This window comes from Hemiscyllium ocellatum, chromosome 9, assembly GCF_020745735.1.
Source record: "Hemiscyllium ocellatum isolate sHemOce1 chromosome 9, sHemOce1.pat.X.cur, whole genome shotgun sequence".
Classification (NCBI taxonomy): Eukaryota; Metazoa; Chordata; class Chondrichthyes; order Orectolobiformes; family Hemiscylliidae; genus Hemiscyllium; species Hemiscyllium ocellatum.
In genome coordinates this window covers 77,091,229-77,112,587 of record NC_083409.1, presented here as the reverse complement: position 1 = coordinate 77,112,587, position 21,359 = coordinate 77,091,229, and the positions used below count along the sequence as shown (strand labels likewise).

Sequence of the window (21,359 nt, the reverse complement as noted above, 5' to 3'; positions counted from 1 at the left end):
CACTACACGATCGCAAGGTTTGAGAAGACAGCTCACTACCACTTTCTTGAGGTGAATTAGGGATTGCAATAAATGCTGGCGTAACCAGCAATGCCCACATTCAATGAATTTTAAAAACAGTGTCAATCACGTATAGGAAGTTTTGAGATACGAAACCCCCACCCTTACTCAGTCTCTTATAATGCCACCAGAATCCCTCTGGGTGGGGGGGGGGAGCATCATAGATCATCACCAAAGGCCAATAAAATATAAGTTTTCACAACAAAGTTTGTGAGAAGATTTGTAGCTTGGGTGCTCGTTGTTGTGGTTCTGTTCGCCGAGCTGGGAATTTGTGTTGCAGACCTTTCATCCCCTGTCTAGGTGACATCCTCAGTGCTTGGGAGCCTCCTGTGAAGCGCTTCTGTGATCTTTCCTCTGGCATTTGTAGTGGTTTGAATCTGTTGCTTCCGGTTGTCAGTTCCAGATGTCCGCTGCAGTGGTCAGTTCAATCAATAAGCACATCAACCTGGACCCAATATACCGACCACTGCACAGGAGGCTCTCAAGCACTGAGGATGTCATCTTCACAACACATTGGTAACTGACCTCACTTTGAATCCAGCCACTAAAGTGTATATCTTCAAAATGAGCAAGATCATTTGTGTCGAGAGTAGGGTGCTGGAAAAACACAGGTCAGGCGGCTTTTGAGAAGCAGGAGAATCGATGTTTCAGGCAAAAGCTCTTCATCAGGAATGAGGCTTTTGCCCGAAATGTTGATTCTCCTGCTCCTTGAATGCTCCCTGACTGGCTGTGCTTTTCCAGCACCCCACCATCAACCCTGATCTCCAGCATCTGCAGTACTCACTTTCTCCTAAAAGATCATTTGTGTGACTGATTTTCAAAAGAAGCAAAAGTAGAATATTTTTTGCCATCCTGGATTATTTATCTTTAACCACAGATAATCTATTAAAACCTTCTTGTCCTTTTATTTCCTGCCAAACATTAATCATGCTAAGGAACTGGAATTGTTCACAAATTCTCACAAACATGTTGGTGAACTGAAGAAAGGCAAAGGCCTGTCAAAAGGTCACTTGCTGGCTTTCACAGATTCAGAGAGAGATGTTGTACAGGGACAACTCAAACATGCGGGAGTCAATTCTAAAATGAGAGGTCATGTAGATTGAATAGGACAGCTTTTCAGTTTAGAAGAATTGGGATAGCTGGCCAATATAAATGGAAAAAATTAAAAATCACCAGTTCTAATTAGGATTCTCAAAGCGCATTTCTCATTTACTTTTCATAGGACAGATGTACTGGACCTTTTGTACCCCAAGGTTCAATGGATCAAGTTTATTGTAACAATTCCAATTGATTTACACTGTGGTTGACATCTATCGCCCATTTCCCACATTCCGCAATCACAAGATTGACAGAAGCTTCAGGCTTAAAGCTAGAAATCATTGTAGAAACCAATATCTCATTGTGTTTACAGAATAGATAGTAGGTTTCCATTGTAGCTTTTACAAGCTCCAGGTGCTTATATACCACTAACAGAGCAGTCAACCATATTATCACTTGAACAGATCTTAAAACAAAACATTTATCACTTAGCAACATGTTTTCATTCCATAAGTCAAAGAAAATCAGACTTTGAACAAAACAACTTGCATTATGATTTTATAAAGCTTAGAATCATTATTTCATTCTCTTAAATCAATTTATCTGACCACCAGCTCCCACAAGGACCAGTATAATCATTTTTTTCATTATTTCAGAAGTTTTTTAAAAATTAAAATTGCATACGAAGTTACTTGGCCTGTTGAAGCTTTCATACCACACTGCTGGTTGGATTACTTAGCTTCTGGAGCAGCAAAGTAAGCGTTCTGCTTGGACAATCTTGAACATATGCAACCAACTTGGAATTCTGTGTGCTGCTCTTTCCCATTGTCTGCAAAGGCTCGGTACAAGCAACAAGTGTAATGATGGTCAACAAGACTGAGTTGAGTGCTGTGACTGCCCACTTTGAAAAGAGGAGGGGGTTTGGATTGTCATCTATAGCAGTAAAATGGAGAGGAGGAGATTTTAAGTTATTTGGCACAGGTGTTCAAACACCTCAAGATTTAGTTACAAACTCAACCAAATTGATGGGATGCAAATCTTCTGAGGTGATGGTATGTCCAAATCTGAGTCCGAGGACTTATCGGGTTATGCAATGTTTCTCTACTGGGCCTATTAAAAATTCTTAAATTTTTGATCATATTTTATGTTTCCAACACATTGTGGAAAAGTCAATATGACTTAATATGTTGCACAGATCCACAAACTGACTTACAATATTCCAACATCTTTCTGTTCTGAAGCCATATCAGACCCAAAATGTCACAGATGCCAGCAAACCTACTGAGTTTCTCCAGCATACTCTGTGATTGTTACAATTGTACAGCAAACATTTTCAAACATTGCTAATTCAAAAGCAACACATTTTATTGATTCATTCCAATATATTGGTTGCATCCTCAGTTAGGAGATTCCCTCAACATGCCAACCAAATGAGCTGACAAATTGTTATGATCCCAGCTAATGTTAATATTGGACAAGTCAGATTCCAGAACAAAACATGTCTTGAAAGACCATAGGTTTTAGTTTTATAATTTAGCTACCATGATGGTCGTTCACTTGAACATATTCACAGGAATTTGTCAATGTACTTCTAACAAAAGCACAGCAGAGTTCATTACATACTAAAAAAAAAGTATATAGATATTGGAGCTGACTGGAATTGGAAACTGCTTTAATGAGAAAGGGGCTAGCTGTTTGATGAGCATGGTTAACAAAAACAGGGAAATTGACGGAAAAGCTCAGCAGATCTGGTGGCATCTGTGGAGAGAAATCAGCATTAACATTTCAGGTTGGAACCCTTCCTCAGAACATTTTTAAGGTCTTTTTTGTTCTTAATGTTTTAATATAATAAACAAATTGGTGGTCACATTCAAAATTTATATAAAACATACATATTTGAGTAATATAGCTAAATGATTACTTAAAATGGATTAATAATTGCAGGCTAGATTTGTCAAAGCTGTAGCACGTGGGGGGGATCTTCTGGCTACCAATGCAATCCGGGTCAAATGTTTGAAGTTCAAGTAGGTTTGACTCAGAGTTTGAGGCAGAGACTGAACTGCAGACACTGCTTGCAGGGGAAAATTACCTGGAATTTTTGTACCAGGAGACAGTCATATCACCTAGCCTAGAGACTTCTGATTTAGTCAGTGACAGGACAGTGTGACTTTAAGTGAGACAGACAAGGGGAACCAGAGGGCAAGTGAGTTAGCCTCTGTAATAGTCCAATAGGATTGAGGCTATTTCAGTCTGTTTGAATGAGAGCAGGGGACTGCAAGGTGGATGAGTAAACCGAACATAACACCATTGCAGAGGGAGCCACTCAAGTAGGGGGAAGGACCAGGCATGTGATAGTAGACAGTACAGTGAGGGGAATTGATTTAATTCATAGTAAAGAGTGAGAATCCAGACAATATTGTTACCAGCTCAGTTTCAGGGTTCCGGAACCTGCTCACGGTACTGAGGTAACTTTCACTGGGTTCCAGTAGTTGTGGTCCATGTAGGTACCAACATAGTCAGAATTAGGAAAAACATTCTGCAGAAAAAGCTGGGCACACAATTCAAAAGCATAAACTCAAAGGTTATAATCTGAATTATTACCTGAGCTGTGAGCAATTTGGCATAGGGTATATAAAATTAGAGAGATGAAAGTGTAACTTAAAGACCAGCATGGGAGAAGGTGGTTCTGGCTTGTGGGCTATTGACATCAGGACTGTGGAAATTGCAATTCGTACCACTGGGATGATTTATGGCTGAATTGAGCTAGGACCAGTATTCTTGTGAACCACTGAACGAGGAAAGTTTTAAACTAAATAGTGGGGGCCAGGGATTAAATATGGGAAAGATGCTACACATCAACAAACTGAGACAAAGAGAAAGGAAAATAGTAACATGGGAAATGCAGTTCAAAGAGTGGCAGCAATGTGATATCTCCAAATTTGCACATGACACAAAGCTGGGTAGATGCTGAGCTGCGAGGAACATGCAAAGATGCTTCCGTGTTATTTGAACAAGCTGAATGAGTGGGCAAGTGCATAGCCAATACAGTACAATGTGGATAAGTGCAAGGTTAGCCACTTTGAGAGCTAAAACAGGAAGGTAGATTATCTGAGTGGCTATAAATTGAGAGAAGGGAATGTGCAACTGGACCTGTACACCTGTCACTGAAGCTAAGCATGCAGGTGCAGCAGGCAGTAAAGAAGGCAAATGGTATCTTGGCCTTCATAGCAAGATGATTTAAGTATGGGAGCAGGAATGTTTTGCTGCAATTATACAGGGGCCTTAGAGAGAGACCATATCTGGAATACTGCGTGCAGTTCTCTTACATCTGAGAAAGGACATATTGCTACACAGGGAGTGCAACAAAGGTTTATAAAATTGATTCAAGGCAACAAGACTGGTGATTGAGGAGAAGTACCTTCATACCGAAGATGGTGCCGAGTGTGGTAATACTGTACGCTTTTCACTGTACTTGAGTACATATGACAAAACTTAAAACAATTAAATTATGTTGAATCAGCTAGGATTATATTCATTGGAGTTCAGAAGAATGAGAGAGGATCTCATAGCAACCTATATAATTCTAACAGCACTGGAGAGGGGCTATACTGGTGGAGGAGTCATAGTCTAAGGAAATAGGGTAAACCATTTAGGTCTGAAAAAAGGAAAGATTTCTTCACCCAAAGTGGTGAGTCTGCGGAATTCACGTTCAAGGAAAGCAGTCAAGGTCAAAACCACTGCATGAGTTAAAGGAGTTGGAAAATGTGACTTGGGGTTAAAAAGAACAAAGGATATGCAGGAAAAGTGGGAACAGACTGTTGAGTTGGATGATCGGCCATGATCATAAAATAGCCTACTCCTGCTCCTAATTTCCATGTTTCTGTGCTAAGCCAGAGCCTGGACTTGAATTTCTAGAGGCCATTAGATAAGGTACCAAATTTGTGGGCGGCACGGTGGCACAGTGGTTAGCACTGCTGCCTCACAGCGCCAGAGACCTGGGTTCAATTCCCGCCTCAGGTGACTGACTGTGTGGAGTTTGCACGTTCTCCCCGTGTCTGCGTGGGTTTCCTCCGGGTGCTCCGGTTTCCTCCCACAGCCCAAAAATGTGCAGGTTAGGTGAATTGGCTATGCTAAATTGCCCATAGTGCTAGGTAAGGGGTAAATGTAGTGGGTCTGGGTGGGTTGCGCTTTGGCGGATCGGTGTAGACTTGCTGGCCCGAAGGGCCTGTTTCCACACTGTAAGTAATCTAATCTAATCTAAAAGATATTGTGGAAAAGACTGGCAATAACCAGAAAGTATGAACCAATAAATCTTGGGCATTCAGGATTATGATGAGTGGAGTCCTAAAGAAGTTTGTGCCATGGCCTCAACTTCCAATGGCTTGGAGGAGAGCAAAGACATGAAATTTGCAGATTACACCAAGACAGGCAGAAAAGTATGTCTTGAAGTAGACATTAGGTAGTGGATAAATAGGTTCAGAGAGTAGGCAAAAATCTGGCTGATAGAGGGAAATGTGGGAACACAGAGAAGTGTTCACTTTGTCAACAAGAATTACAGAATATTGTTCAATGGAAAACTGCAGAATTCCAAGGTGCAGAGAAATTTAGATGTTCGAGTATGTAAGTGACAATAACTTCATATGCAGGAACAGCTCATAATCAAGTCTAACACAATGCTAACAAACCAAGAAACACCATCAGACCGGACACCCTTCCCACCAGATCCAATACCTACCTTCTCAAATGAAAACCCTGCACAGTCCAATCTTAAAACAATCACTTACTCTGCATCCTATGTACCCGGCATCCTGACTATATATTTACATATTTGATATATTTTGATTTATTGCTCTCATGACAATTGTTCACTACCATTCCTGTGAAGTATAAGGATGGAACTATGCACATAGAAGTCGACTCTGTTTGGCAAGTGGGTGAGCGCAGGGGCAGGAGGGCTGATACAAGACTCAGTGAAATAAATCAGATCAGAAGGCAGGAGAACCTCCTCAGAGTGAGTTGTGGGGTGTGGAATTCATTTCCAGGTTAGTCGATGAAACAGAAAAGGTCAAAATTTGAGACTGAGGGGTGACCTTTCGGAGGTTTATAAAATCATGATGGGCATGAATTCAGGGTGAGAGGAGAAATATTTAAAAGGAACCTAAGGTGGAGCTTTTTCACACAGAGGGGATACATGTATGGAATGAGCTGCCAGAGGAAGTGGTGGAGGCTAGTACAATTACAACATTTAAAAGGCATCTGAATGGGTATACGAAAATAAAGGCTTTGGAGGGATATGGGCCAAGTGCTGGCAGGTGGGACTAGAATAATTTAGGACATCTGGTCGGCATGGATGAGTTGGACTGAAGGGGCTATTACAGTGCTGTACATTTAGATCATACTAAAGTGCATGATGGTAGCAGAACAGACTGCAGAATAGTGATACAATCACAGAGAAGGTTCAGAGAAAGATCAGAACATTTGAGAGGTCTGTTCAGAAGACTGATAATAGCAGTGAAGGAGCTGTTCTTGAATCTATTCGTACGTGTACTCAAATTCTTATATCTTCTGCCTGAAGGAGGAAGAGAGTACAACCAGAGTGGGAGATGTCTTTGATTATGTTAGTTGCTTTCCCGAAGCAACGGTAAGTATAGATGGAGTGAATGGATGAAAGGCTGTTGTGTGTGATGGACTGCGCTGTATTTTGAAACTTTGTCATTTCTTGTGGCCTTGAGAAGAGCAGTGCTTAGCGTTTCACAGGAGTTGACAAAAGCAGCCATCTGCACTGGACATTGAATCACAGATTAGGGCTGTTGTGAAAAAGAGGGAACTGTTTGCCTCCTCCAGTGTTCTGCGCGATGACAGACTTGTCAGGTTTCTGAAGCAGCCATGATTGCAATCTCCTGCCAGCTGTTTCCTAACATTAAAAAGGGCATAGTAGCAATCGGAATATGATAGCCACTCCTTGTCTCGAGAAGGATTCAAAATTGATAAGGTGTGTCCAATAAACTGTTGGTACTTAAAGATGACAAGGCACCAAGACCAGGAGAGATGTATTGAAGTATACGGAAATAAGTTGGAGTGGAAGTAGTGGACGTATTGGCCATAATCTTTTAATAATTCTGCATTTGGGAGATGCCACAAGACTGCAGAATCATAGACATTACACTCTTGTTCAATAAAGGTTTTGAGAATAAGTGCAGCAAATACAAACCTTTCAATTGCAACATGAATACAAACCTGAATAAATGGTACGAAACAGACTGCAATGGTCAATGGGCATTTTTTTGGGCTGGAGAAAGGTTATAGGGGAAAAGACAAACACACAACCTCAACACCAAGGAGAAAGAAGCACTAAAATCACTAAGAAACAAAGCCACACACACAGACCAAGTCCTGAACTATGAAAGCAACCACCCCAACACACACAAACGAAGTTGCATCAGGACATTATTCAAAAGGGCCACAACACACTGCAGCACACCAGAACTACAAAAAGAGGAAGAACACCACCTATACAAGGTATTCACCAAAAACGGATACCCGCGCAATTTCATCAAAAAATGCCTAAGGGAAAGACAACGAAATGAGGACATGCCACAACCCAAAGGACTGGCCACACTACCATACATCAGGAGCATTTCTGAACTGACATCCAGACTGCTGCGACCACTAGGACTCATAACAGCACAGAAACCAACAGCCACGCTCAGACAACAACTCACTAGGACAAAGGACCCGATACCCAGCATGAGCAAAACCAACGTAGTGTACAAAATCCCATGCAAAGACTGCACAAAACACTACATAGGACAAACAGGAAGACAGCTAACAACCCGCATCCATGAACACCAACTAGCCACGAAACGACATGACCAGCTATCCTTAGTAGCCATACACTCAGATGACGAACAACATGAATTCGATCGGGCCAACACCACTACTATAGGGCAAGCCAAACAGAGAACAGCCAGGGAATTCCTAGAGGCATGGCACTCATCCACAAATTCTATCAACAGACACATCGACCTAGACCCATTATACCGGCAACTGCAGCGGACAGCAACTGACAACCAGAAGCGGCAGATTCAAACCACTATAAATGCCAGAGGAATCAGCACAGAAGCGCTTCACAGGAGGCTTCCAAGCACTGAGGATGTCACCTAGAAAGGGGACGAAACGTTTGCAACAAAAACTCCCAGCTCGGCGAACAGAACCACAACAACGAGCACCCGAGCTACAAATTTTCTCACAAACTTTGAGGTTATAGGGGAGTTCCCCAGGAGTCCGCATTAGGAATTCTTGGTTTTCCTGACACATACGAGTCATCTAGATCAGGGACAATTTCCCAGTTTGTAGATGCTTCAAAACTTGGAAACACTGCAAACCATTGGGACAATGATAAACTTCAAAACTGGCCTAGACAAGTTGATGGAGCAAGAGAGAAGTAGATGATTTATTCTGCTAGGAAGAACAAGGACAGATAATACAACATAAGAAGGACACTTCTAAAGGGTGTGCAAGAACAGAGCAGCCTGGGTACATATGTGCACAGATCACTCAAGGTGACAAGACTAGTGAAGAGGCCAACTGGTAAGCATATTATCCTGAACTTTGATTACAAGAGCAAGAAAGTTATGCTGAATTTCTAAAAGACATATATTCGATCTCAGCTAGAGTACTGTGTACAGTTATGGACACCGCACTTAAGAATGTGAAAGTATTAAAAAGATTGCAGAAGATATTCGGAGGTTAGACTGGCAAGATCGGAACCATTTTCATGTCAGAAGTGGCCATGAGATGATCTGACTAAAGTTTTCAAAATTATGAGGGGGATGGATAGAGTAGTTGGGGACAAACTACTCCTGCTTATGAGAATAAAGAATGAGAAAGCACAGAATGGACATGATTGGTAAATCAAACAAATATGATGTAAGAAAAATCTTTTTCACACAAGTGGTTCAAGCCTGGAATGCTCTGTGTATAAGTGTGCTGAAGACAGTTTCATTTGAGGCATTCAAGGTGGTACTGGATGATTATTTAAACAGAATTCGACGTTTCGAGCATAAGCCCTTCATCAGGGCTTATGCTCGAAACGTCGAATTCTCTATTCCTGAGATGCTGCCTAACCTGCTGTGCTTTGACCAGCAACACATTTGCAGCTGTGATCTCCAGCATCTGCAGACCTCATTTTTTACTCGATTATTTAAACAGAAACCAGATAAAAATTACAGAGTTGCTTCCCAAAAGGAAAGTAGTGAACCAGATAGGTTTAAAAGAGTATTTCTGATCATTGCATGGTCACTGTCAATATGACTGAGATGAGCTTTGAATTCCATATTTAGTAATGGAGTTTACCTATTAATTGAATTTAAATTTCACTAGCTGCCATGGTGGGATATGAATCTGTACATTCAGAGCATTAATTTGAGCCTCTAGCTCAGTACTACTGAGACATTTGGGACTTTCCACCTTGTATCCTCTTTATCACTTTGAACAGAAATTTCAGCTCCATGACTCGACAATTTCCATATTCTTCAGTGTAATAGGTTCAAGTGAGCTGAATAGAAGCATGAACTCACTATGTAAAAGACCACCTACCTTCCTTTCATCCTCGGCATTGAGTACATTAATGCATTGCCATTGTAAGATAATAACTCAGATTAAATTTGAAGAATCTTCAAATAGGAGACACTAAATAGAGAGAAATCCACTGCACAAGAAGTAGAACACACATCCAAGTGAGATGTAAAATAGTTTGCACACTATATAGCTTTCTAACACTACAACCATGAACTGTTTTGTACATTGCACACTTTATGTTTTGAAGCTACTACTATTCCAACATTCACTTCAGTTAAACTACATTCCTTATGATTCATACTGGAAATTTTTTAAAACATTGTTTCAATGATCTTTTGAAGATTTCTATGGTCTCCCATATTTTGTAAACCTTGGATAATTGGTGGATTATCTATACTGGCAGTCTACCATCGGAGATCAATTTTTTTTCTGCATAAATTAATTAGGAGGCCCTTTCTCATTGTATGCAATTAATCATTTTAGGCCTGTTAATAGGAGTTCTGTCTGTGATTACAAACCTCTCTACTCACAGTAAAGTATTTTTCAAAACAGAAAACAAAGTGACAAATCTGTAAGAAGACAAATGCATGCAAAAGAAGAATATACAAAAAAGACACAAACCAAAAAGAGAAATTGAGAACACATGGCCATCAGACATGCACAATAGAATGATCAAAACTTCAAAGTTGTTTGAACATAAGAAGCTAAAATTTGTAAACCAGAATTCAACCAAAACCTACCTGTATAGATCAAACATCCAGGCATATATTTTGCTTACCATATTATATGGAGTTTTTGTTTCTTTTGGGTCATTTATCCTCAATCTGTGAATTCCATGTCCAGGAGCTTTAGGCTGACAGTCTCTTGACTTTGCAGTTAATAAGTAAGAATCTTCAGTATAACTGCCAATACAGAACTTGTCTTTGTGTTTTTCTAATAGTGTTAATGATCTGAAGTTCATATTACAATTGTCACAATGGAAATTCCCAACATCCATACTGAAGCCGGCGAAGTCCTTCAGTTGAAACAGAAACTTGGTATAATTCAAACTCAAATACCCATATATTTACAGGTAAGTTATCAAATTTTCACAACAATTAACAGGACATATTACCATAAACATCAATTCATGTTTCTCTTTTAAACACAAAGTTACTTTTTAACAATTATTTTTGATCTGGAGACATTCTACTTATCGCAGCATTTAAAGATTTATATTTCCAATATATCTGGTCTCTTTCCCACAACCAATGAATAAACCAAAATACATAAAGTAGCATCAACATATTTAGTAACAAAAATAAACATGTCACGTACAGTTTCTACAATTAACTCTAACAAGGTGTTACTTTAAACTGTCTTCAGATGTCAACTTGACAACGTCAACATTCAAAATCCTTAACAACCATTACATTGTAAAAACCTCATACACAAAATACATTACAATAATTTTTCTTCAGAAGCATGTCAATTCTAATGTTTTTTTTGTAACAAACCTGTTAATGAAGTGATCAAAACGTTGTGTATTTTACATTTTGTAAAATGTATCTCCTATTCAGTTGTTTTGCATTTTTTGAGGCAGTCAGTTGTTTGGTTTGAATGATCGCTTTGATTGTTGCTAGGAAACTGCAGGAGGGCAGGGCACTCTGATATGACAAGTTAATCTTTGAAAAATTAAAATGACTTTTTAAAGGAGCACTGTCATCTTATTGAATTGTGTGCAACAATGTTTTAGCACATTAACAAATGCAGCAAAAATGACATTAAAGAAAATCACATATTGCCTATTGCACTTAAATTTAGAATTAGAACACAGTATTTTGATTTAGTATTTACAGAACACAGAAAATAAGGTGTTCAAAAGATTTCAGCAATTGCTGCACTGTTTACTACCCCCCATTGGTTGATACAAGAATCAAATCTACCTTCAAGTTCTCCGAAAGAGATGCCTTTAAAGAGGGACTGCCAGGTATCAAATTATTTTCAAAGATTATCTACGAGATTTTAAGTTGTTGTATTTAATTTTATATTCAGCTCTTTCATGTATAAAACACAGAACCCCATATCAAGTTCTGCCTCAATGACATTGTGAAAGAGACAGTGGACTGTTGCCAGCTCCCAGTTCACACTATGACTGAAGCTGAAAATGTAAGCCAAGTATTCCTGATGCAAGTTCTGTTTCCAAGCTGCAGACAACAGTTTTGAACAACAAACCACTGTTAATGATCTTGGAACATTTATATTTATGCATAGTTGGCTGACTATCAGCTTAGGTTTAAACTATAGATTGCTGTCCCTTGTAGTAAATGTTTTGATTATAAACATTCCATTCATAAAATATAACAAACTCTTTCATAACAAATAATTCAAAAATTACAACATCAACAATTCTGGCAAACTGATGCAAAATATTTATTCCAAGTTATTTTAATGCAGTAGTTTTCCTCTTACAGATATTCATATGTGATAGCCACTTTTTTAAATTTGTAAATAACGTTATCAAAATAATCTTAATCTTTGAAATTTCACAAAATTTATATTTTACAATCCACCCTGAATATCAAGGCTGTTTGAAGAACTCAAAGCTCCTATTGTGAATATTTTACAACTGTACCAAAGAAATGAAGATAAACCTCTGGTGACAAATCTTGCTTGCTTTTCTCTAAATGTCACGACATTGAAAAACATATGTAGTTAGCATTATTCTTGACAACTATCATCAGTATTTTAAATTTGTCTCTTACACTGCTTTTTCTATCATACTGCTATTCCTACTAATTGTCTGCAAATGTTTTTTTCCAAGCTTTCAAAAAAATACCCACATTTTTTCCTTGCAAGTGATTACTCAATGTGTTTTGCCCCTTTTCTTCTTTATTGACTCATATTTCATTCTACGAAGCGTTCAACAGGACCAGCTGGTCAAAGAAAAAAGAAAAAAGCTCAACAAGCAAATTTTCTTCTTTGGGATATGATCAACTCCCTTGTGCATGGAAAAATATAACTCTGTGTGCCAAAAGAGCTTTAGTAAGTTTAGTCCTCCAGCCATAAGAAAACATTTAACGTGAATTCCACTTGTACCAAGTTTAAGCGTCATCATCAGAATTGGTACTACTGCTTGTTTCAGAATCTGATGCTTCATGAAGTCCTGTATTGAAAAAGCCTCTCCAGTCGGTGAAATGTAAAGCTGTACACCGGTTCTTCAATTGAAAACCATTTTTCCTAAAGCCATTTTTCTTCAGCTATAAAGAATGAGAGAGATTTCAGATTAGCCACAGTGTTGTTTATAGCAGGGAAATAATCACAATTGACTCCATTAGCTGCATCAAAATGGAAGGTCTGGTACATTTGGGCTACTTACCTAAAGAAAATTACATAAATTGTTTAATATTTATTTCTATCTAGAAAGGGGATATAGTCAAATCAAGCAGTCAGCCTCAGTCTTCAAGATGGAGAAAGAAAAACTATCACCTCTGCACAAATTACATTGCAGCAAGGAAGAGAGGAAGCAGTGGATGCCATCAAAGGAAGAGCTTGGAATTAACATGATGCTCCAGTAAGTCTGGAGTAGAATTGCATGGCCATAGACTGTGCATTGTAACATAGTGAGGTCTCAGAATTAGTGAATGTGAGTGACAAAGCTATTTGAGTACTGGTCTTATTCATGTTTTCAGTTTTCAGCTTTCAGCTTTCAGACTTTAGGATAAGGAAACAGGAATTGAACGAGCTCAATATTTGGAATGAGAGACCATAAAAGACTCTGGGACACAAATGTTGGAGACATTGTAACAAAATCAAACTTGGAATGGAAAGCTTGTATAGCAGGCAGTGCAACAATTCAGACAAAGATTTAAAATTAGCCTTTAGAACAACAGACCGCTCACTCACTAAAGTCACGCTACTTGACTTTCAGAACAAACTAAACTTAAAACACAGTAGAAGACAATGGAACCAAAACCGATTGAGACTTTTCAAAAAGGTGACAACATGATAGCTAATAATGGTTGAAACTGGTATTGTTCACTGTTTAGATTAGATTAGATTACTTACAGTGTGGAAACAGGCCCTTCGGCCCAACAAGTCCACACCAACCCGCCGAAGCGCAACCCACCCATACCCCTACATTTACCCCTTACCTAACACTACGGGCAATTTAGCATGGCTAATTCACCTGACCTGCACATCTTTGGACTGTGGGAGGAAACCGGAGCACCTGGAGGAAACCCATGCAGACACGGGGAGAACGTGCAAACTCCACACAGTCAGTCGCCTGAGGCAGGAATTGAACCCGGGTCTCTGGCGCTGTGAGGCAGCAGTGCTAACCACTGTGCCACCGTGCCGCCCTGTTATCACATTGCACTTATCAAAACTGCACCATACCAAATTAACATAGATGCACTCAAATTCAGCGCAATATATGTAATGAGAATTTGGTAGAATAGCTTCCCAATAATTTTTCATGGTGGCAATATGGTTGTATTAACAAAATTTCACCTACGACAATGCTTCCCAACTTCTTACCGTGACTCCATTTTGAGACTTGATAACAGTCTCAGCCCTTCAAAGAGTGTTAGAGGAGAAAAAGACCTTTTAAAGCAGGGGTAAGTGCAGGGAGGAAGATTAAGTACTGCTGCTTCAGAGCTTGCCATCCCAAAATTTCAGATTTTTCCCAAATGGAAGTCCACTTTTGGAAGCCCTGATCTACATTAAACTAATGCACAGGTTGATTGTAAGCACAGTTCTTTGCGATTGAAACCACACAAATATAACTCCCTTATTCCAAAAGAAAGACATAAAGCAGGAAATTACAGGCTAGTTAGTTGAAGATCTGTTAAAGAGAAATGTGAGAAGTTATTATTAAATAAGTTATAGCAGAGACCCTGTGAGAGTTCAGGGTAATTAGGGAAAGTCAATATAGTTTTGTGAAAGGGAAATCATGTTTAACCAATCTATTGGCATTCTTTCCGGAGATAAAACATGCTGAGAATAAAGGGTAACTGGTGGAAGTATTGTACTTAAATTTGCAGAAATCATTTTGATAAGATTCCACAGCAAATGCTAATGCGTAAAATAAAAGCCCATGTTGTAGAGATACAAGAATGGCTAGCTAACAGATGCTACTGAGACTTTATAAAGCTCTGGTTAGGCCCCATTTGGAGTACTGTGTCCAGGTTTGGTCCCCACACCTCAGGAAGGACATACTGGCACTGGAACATGTCCAGTGGAGATTCACACGGATGATCCCTGGAATGGTTGGTCTAACATACGAGGAACGGCTGAGGATCCTGGGACTGTATTCATTGGAGTTTAGAAGATTAAGGGGAGACTTAATAGAAACTTACAAGATAATACATGGCTTGGAAAGGGTGGACGCTAGGAAATTTTTTTCCTTAGGCGAGGAGACTAGGACCCGTGGACACAGCCTTAAAATTAGAGGGGGTCAATTCAGAACAGAAATGTGGAGACATTTCTTCAGCCAGAGAGTGGTGGGCCTGTGGAAGTCATCGCCGCAGAGTGCAGTGGAGGCCGGGACGCTAAATATTTTCAAGGCAGAGATTGACAGATTCTTGATGTCTCGAGGAATTAAGGGCTACGAGGAGAATGTGGGTAAGTGGAGTTGAAATGCCCATCAGCCATTGAATGGCGGAGTGGACTCGATGGGCCGAATGGCCTTACTTCCACTCCTATGTCTTATGGCAGAGAATAGCTTTCAAAGGATCATTTTCAGGTTGCCAAGATATAATGAAGAGTGTGCAACAGGAATCAGAACTGGTACTCCAACTGTTTACAATTTATATAAATAATTGGGATATAGGTACAGAAGGTATGACTGCCAAATTTGATGATAATGTTAGGTGAATGGGTAAAGATATGGCAAATGGAGTATGGCATGTGGGAATCTCTGAATTGTCCATTTGGCAGGAAGAACAAAAAAGCAAATTATCTAAATGGTGAAAGATTACAGAGCTCAGAAGCAGGGGATCTGGATGTTCTCATGCATGACTTGCAAAAAGTTAGTAAGCAGGTGCAGCAAGTAATTAGGAATGCGAATACAATGTTATAATTTTTTACTAATGCAACTGAATACAAATATTTGGAAGTTATCCTACATTTAAAAGGGGCACTGTTTAGACTGCATTTGGAACACTGTGTACAGTACTAGTCACCAAGTTTAAGGAATGCTGTAAATGTTCTTGATTAGAGTCACTTCAGAGGAGGTTTACTAAACTAATTTCTGTAAGAGCAGAGTTGTCTTATGAGACAGATTAGATGAGTTAAACTTGTATTTAACATAGTTTAGAAGATTAAGAGGTGATTTTATGGAAACATAAAATCCCAAGGTATCTTGATAGGGTAGATGTGGAAAGAAGCTTTCCTTTTATGAGGCAATCTAGAACAAGGCTCACTGATTAAAAATACAGGGAGGACCCATTTTAAAGAGATAAGGCAATCCTTTTTCTCCAAGGATCATAAGTCTTTGGAACTCTTCCTGAAAAAATAGCAATAGCAGAGACCTTGAATACTTGTAAGGTGAAAATACGTTGGTTTCTGTTAAGCAAGGGGTTAAAAGATTATCTGGCAATTCTAGTTTATGATTTGTCAGGCTTTGTTAAATATAAATGAGCTGCCACATTTGGCAACAATGATTGTACTTCAAAAGAAGTTAATGGATATGAAGCATTCTGAGATCTAATGACAATATCTTCATGTGTACGACAGCATTAAGTTATTTCACTTGAAGATTATCCTGAAGCTACAGCACTTTTCAGATTGGTAAAGTAGTTTGTCAAGTAAAATAATTCCTGGAAGATTATATCAGCCAAAACATACATATTTTTAAAATGCAATCATAATAAGTTTCACTGTACTTCATGATATGATGTATATTGAATACCTAGGGAACATATTAACATGGAAATTATTTCATGAACAAGACCTACACTACCGTAGACTCCAAAACACCCTTCAACCCATCGAGTTCACAGGAACTCTCTAAAGACCACCTCACCCAGGCCCCTACTCTAGACCTGTATTTCTCATGGGAAATCCACCTAGCCTGCATATCCCTAGAAACTATGGGTAATTTAGCACGGGCAATCCACCTAACCTGCACATCTTTGGATGTGGGAGGAAACTGGAGCATCCGGCAGAAACCCACACAGACAGAGGAGAACATACAAACTTCACACAGTCACCAGAGGGTGGAATCAAACTCAGGTTCCTGGCACTGTAAGGCAGCAGTACTAACCACCGAGCCATTCATGTGATAAAAAATATCTGTATTCAACAGCTTGGTATTAAATACCCAATCTTCATAGCAAAAAACACAGAAATAGTTTGATCAAATACTTTTCAGATTTTAAGATTAATTCTAATAAGATTAGTTAGGTATGTTTAGTTAAAATGTGATTCTAAATTTAATCAAAAAATTAAAATATTTTGAAATGATCTCCCAAAATATTGAAAATGGTTGACTGATTAGTTGCTTTGAGAGTGTGGGGAATAGAATCTGGAAAGAAAAACAAGCTTAACTTACATGTTCACATTTTTAGGACTTTCACAATTAATTACAGTTTAAGGATTTGTTCTTATCGAACAGCCAATTGCGCTATCAAAGACCAATAAACAAGATAGTCAATCTCAGGCAGATTTCTTTTCATTTCTTATCTAAATAACCATACCTCCAAACTGTAGTGCTCTCCTGTAGGACTATATTAAAGTACCAAGATTGGATTAAGTGCAAAAAGCCTGGAATGCAACTTAAAGTTTGTGGATTAGAGATGAGCATTCTACTCATGACTCAAAATGAGACCACTTGAGTCTTAATTAGGTTACAAGGTTAAATTAAAATGTAGTTTCTACTGATATCCATTTCACCACAGTTATGATGAATATCACGCATGACGCTTTTAGCCGACAGTTGGTTCTGTTATGATGTACTTTTCTTCAATGCAAATTGGCCTTAAGGTGATTGAAGAATTTAGACTGTTATTTGTAGAATGTGAATTTTCCTTTCCTATATAGGCTAGGATGGTATTCTAGCCCAATTAATTGAAATTGTGCAGCTATTGCGCGATTTTCTTATCGCATAAGAACAGAACTATCACGTTATATCAGAACAGACTGTATTTGATAATGGTTTCTAGCATTTTCCCAATGGCAAACATTACGTTGACTGGCCTATTGATTTCTGCTTTGTCTTCCTCCTTCCTTGAATATAGATACTAAATTGTGGCTTTCAAATCTGTTGGGACTTTTCAAGAAGCTAGGGAACTTTGGAAGCTTACTATCAATACGTCCACTACCTCTGTCATCACTTAGTTTGATAATGCAGGACTATCGGTGTTAGACTGGGTAGACAAAATCAGAAGTCTTACAATGCCAGGTTAAGGTCCAACATGTCTATTTGAAGTCATTTCACCAGATGAAGTAACAGCACTCTGAAAGCCTGTGATTTCAAATAAACCTACTGGGCTACAACCTGGTGTCGTGTGACTTTGCATTTATTTTAAGATTATAGAATGCAGCTCATCAGGAATGGCACAGCTATCAGTCTCTAGTTTCATTAGATTTTCCACAATACATTTTTTCCCAATTACTGAGATTGTTTTAAGTTCCTTTTTCCTCTAAATTTACCACTACCCTTGGGATGCTTTTGATTTCTTCTATTGTGTCTGAAGAAAGACAGAAAATATTGGTCAAAGCTCAAGTTATTTTCTCGTTTCCACTTATTATTTCTTTAGTTTTGAGTTGATTAATTGTTCTTTTCATATAGCTGTGTAAACTTGTTTGTTTCTATATTTCTTGCTAATTTTCTCTCATTACTTAATTTTTCTATTACTCTAATTATCAATCTGCTAGTTCCTTTATGCTCCCTGCTTTTCACATTATTGCACTTGTAAAACGTGTTTATGCTCTTCGCCAGTCTGCTGTTGTCATTGTGTTTTTATACTTTCATATGTCTCAATCTGTTTTCTCTTACCGCTATCCTCACTCCTTTTTACTCCCCACTAGTCTTGTTCTATTTGGGTTCTTGCTTTCTGTTGGTTTCACTCCTCAGATTCTAACTGTTTATAGCTGAAAATGTGTTGCTGGAAAAGTGCAGCAGGTCAGGCAGCATCCAAGGAGCAGGAGAATCGATGGTTTGGGCATGAGCCCTTCTTCAAGGAGGGTCTGAGATCCTGCTCCTTGGATGCTGCCTGACCTGCTGCGCTTTTCCAGCAACACATTTTCAGCTCTGATCTCCAGCATCTGCAGTCCTCACTTTCTCCTCTGTTTATACTCAACAGTATGAACCAAACCAGTTTCACCTTTACAACAATGCCATTCCTCTTTTAGCCTTTCTACTGCTGAAACTCTCAATGGATATCTTGGTCACTTCTAGACTCGAGTATTCCAATGTGTCATTGGGAATCCTGATCCTTTTCCCTCATCATATTCAGCTGATCGAAAACCTGCCTGTTTCTCGCTCTGCACTAAATTTAGTTTGTCAATCTTTATTGTGGTATTAATTATTAATTCTAAAAGTGCGAGGTCATGTTCTTGGGGAGGGCCAACAAGGGAAAATATTAAACATTGCAGAACCCTGGAAAGTACTGAAGACCAGAAGGATCTTTGCATGTATATACACAGATTCTTGAAGGTAGATAACTTGTGAAGGCATATGAGATACTTGCCTGTATGAGGCACAAGAAGATCATGCAGGAACTACATAAAATGCTCGTTAGGCCACAACTTGATTACTGTATGCAGTTCTGTTCACCATATTACAAGAAGGCTGCAATTGTACTCAAGAGGGTGCAGACAATATGTATTATTAAGATGTTGCCTGGGTTGGAGGGACTGAGATGTGAGGAAATATTGGATAAGTTTTACTTGTTAACTGAGAAATATTGAAGACTGAGAGGGGACCTGATAGAGGTGTATACAATTATGTAGAACAAAAATAGAATTGACAGAGAAGGCAACTCTTCGAGTAGTAGAAAAGAGTGAGAAAGCTAAAAAGTTAAGCCATCTTTAGACCCAGAGGGTGGTCAGAGTCTGCAACACACTGAATGGATGGCTGAATCATAAACTTTTGAAAACACTCAAACAGCAATTAGATTGCACTTTTGTTGCTATCCCCTTCAGGGTTACGAGTCAAGAGTGGAAAATAAGATTAGTGCATCCAATTCGTTATTAATGGCGCGAACCTGAATGGCGTTCTTCTGTAAACACCTGATGACTGTGTTTAATTATATGCAGTTAGAGGGCATTAGTTTGTGTTTCACTTGAGCACACATAAAAAGATATTACCAAAGACAGTGGCACAGCAGTAACATCAACACAAATAACCCAGAGGCTTGGGCTAACTGTCGAACAAGGACTCAAATACTATCACAGTAGCCAGTGGAATTGTAATGCAATTACAGTCATAGAGATATATAGTACAGAAGCAGACCCTTTGGTCCAACACATCCATGCTAACCAGATATCCTAATCTAGTCCTATCTGCCAACAATTGGCCCATATCCCTCCAAACCCCTCCTATTCGTATACGCATCCAGATGCCTTTTAAATGTTGCAATTGTACTAGCCTCCATCACTTTCTAGACAGACATCACCCTCTGCGTGAAAACATTCTATATCTTTCCCCTCTCACTCTAAACCTATGCCTTCTCGTTCTGGACTCACCTACCCCAGGGAAAAGACTGCCTATTTACCCTAACCAAGCCTCTCATGATTTTATAAACCTCTATAAGGTCACCCCTCAGCCTCTGACCCTCCAGGGAAAAAACTTTCCCAGCCTTTTTCAGCCTCTCCCTGTAGCTCAAATCCTCCAACCCTGGCAACATCCTTGTAAATGTTTTCTGAATCCTTTCAGATTTCACAACATCCTTCTGATAGGAAGGTGACCAGAACTGCACACAATGATCTAAAAGTGGCCTAACCAATGTTCTGCAGAGCTGCAACATGACCTCCCAACTCCAATACTCAATGCTCTGACCAATAAAGGAAAGCATACCAAAAGTTTTCTTCACTATCCTATCTCCCTGCAACTCAACTGCAAGGAACTATGAACCTTACCGAAGTCCAGAGGTGAAGCTCAGGTTGAGGTTCTGGATGTAGGGTTGCTCGCTGAGCAGGAAGGTTCATTTCAGATGTTTCATCACCATACTAGGTAACATCTTCAGTGAGCCTCCAGATGAAGCACTGCTGATGATTCCTGCTTTTTATTTACATGTTTGGGTTTCATTAGGTTGGTGATGTCATTCCCTGTGGAGATGTCATTTGCTGTTCTTTTTCTCAGGGGGTGGTAAATGGGGGTCCCATTTACCACCACCCCCAGAGAAAAGGAACAGGAAATGACATCACCAACCCAAAAGAAACTCAAACATTTAAATACAAAGCATGAGTCATCAGCAGTGCTTCATCCAGAGGCTCATTGAAGATATTACGTAGTATTGTGACAAAATGTCTGAAAATGACCCTTCCAGCTCAGCGAGCAAACCAATATCCAGCCTAAAAGTGTGTCATAACATGTCTGAAAAGGTTGATAAGAACTTAGTAAAAGGACACTTGTTGAAATCAGGGTGTGGGTTGAGGTATTGGTAGTTCTCCTATAACACCATAGTTGCCTACCAGCAAAACCTCACTTAATTGAAATAATGGGGCCTCTGGGAAAAGTGGGGTTCGGGGCAGAC

The 21,359-nt window shown here is 39.3% G+C and overlaps 2 protein-coding genes across 3 annotated transcripts in view; both read right to left on the bottom strand.

Annotated features, from left to right (window-relative positions):
- The window catches only part of ccdc17 (coiled-coil domain containing 17), a 75,510-nt gene extending 64,773 nt beyond the window's left edge, over positions 1-10,737 (bottom strand). The window contains exon 1 of the mRNA XM_060829587.1: positions 10,457-10,737. Within this exon, the coding sequence (XP_060685570.1) occupies positions 10,457-10,675 (219 nt within the window). The 5' untranslated portion in view covers positions 10,676-10,737. The remainder of the gene's footprint in view (positions 1-10,456) is intronic.
- A 1,366-nt stretch (positions 10,738-12,103) lies between these two features.
- gpbp1l1 (GC-rich promoter binding protein 1-like 1) overlaps positions 12,104-21,359 on the bottom strand; it is a 104,403-nt gene continuing 95,147 nt past the window's right edge. For both annotated transcript variants that reach the window (XM_060829853.1, XM_060829854.1), the window contains exon 12: positions 12,104-12,917. In XM_060829853.1, the coding sequence (XP_060685836.1) occupies positions 12,762-12,917 (156 nt within the window). In that variant the 3' untranslated portion in view covers positions 12,104-12,761. The remainder of the gene's footprint in view (positions 12,918-21,359) is intronic.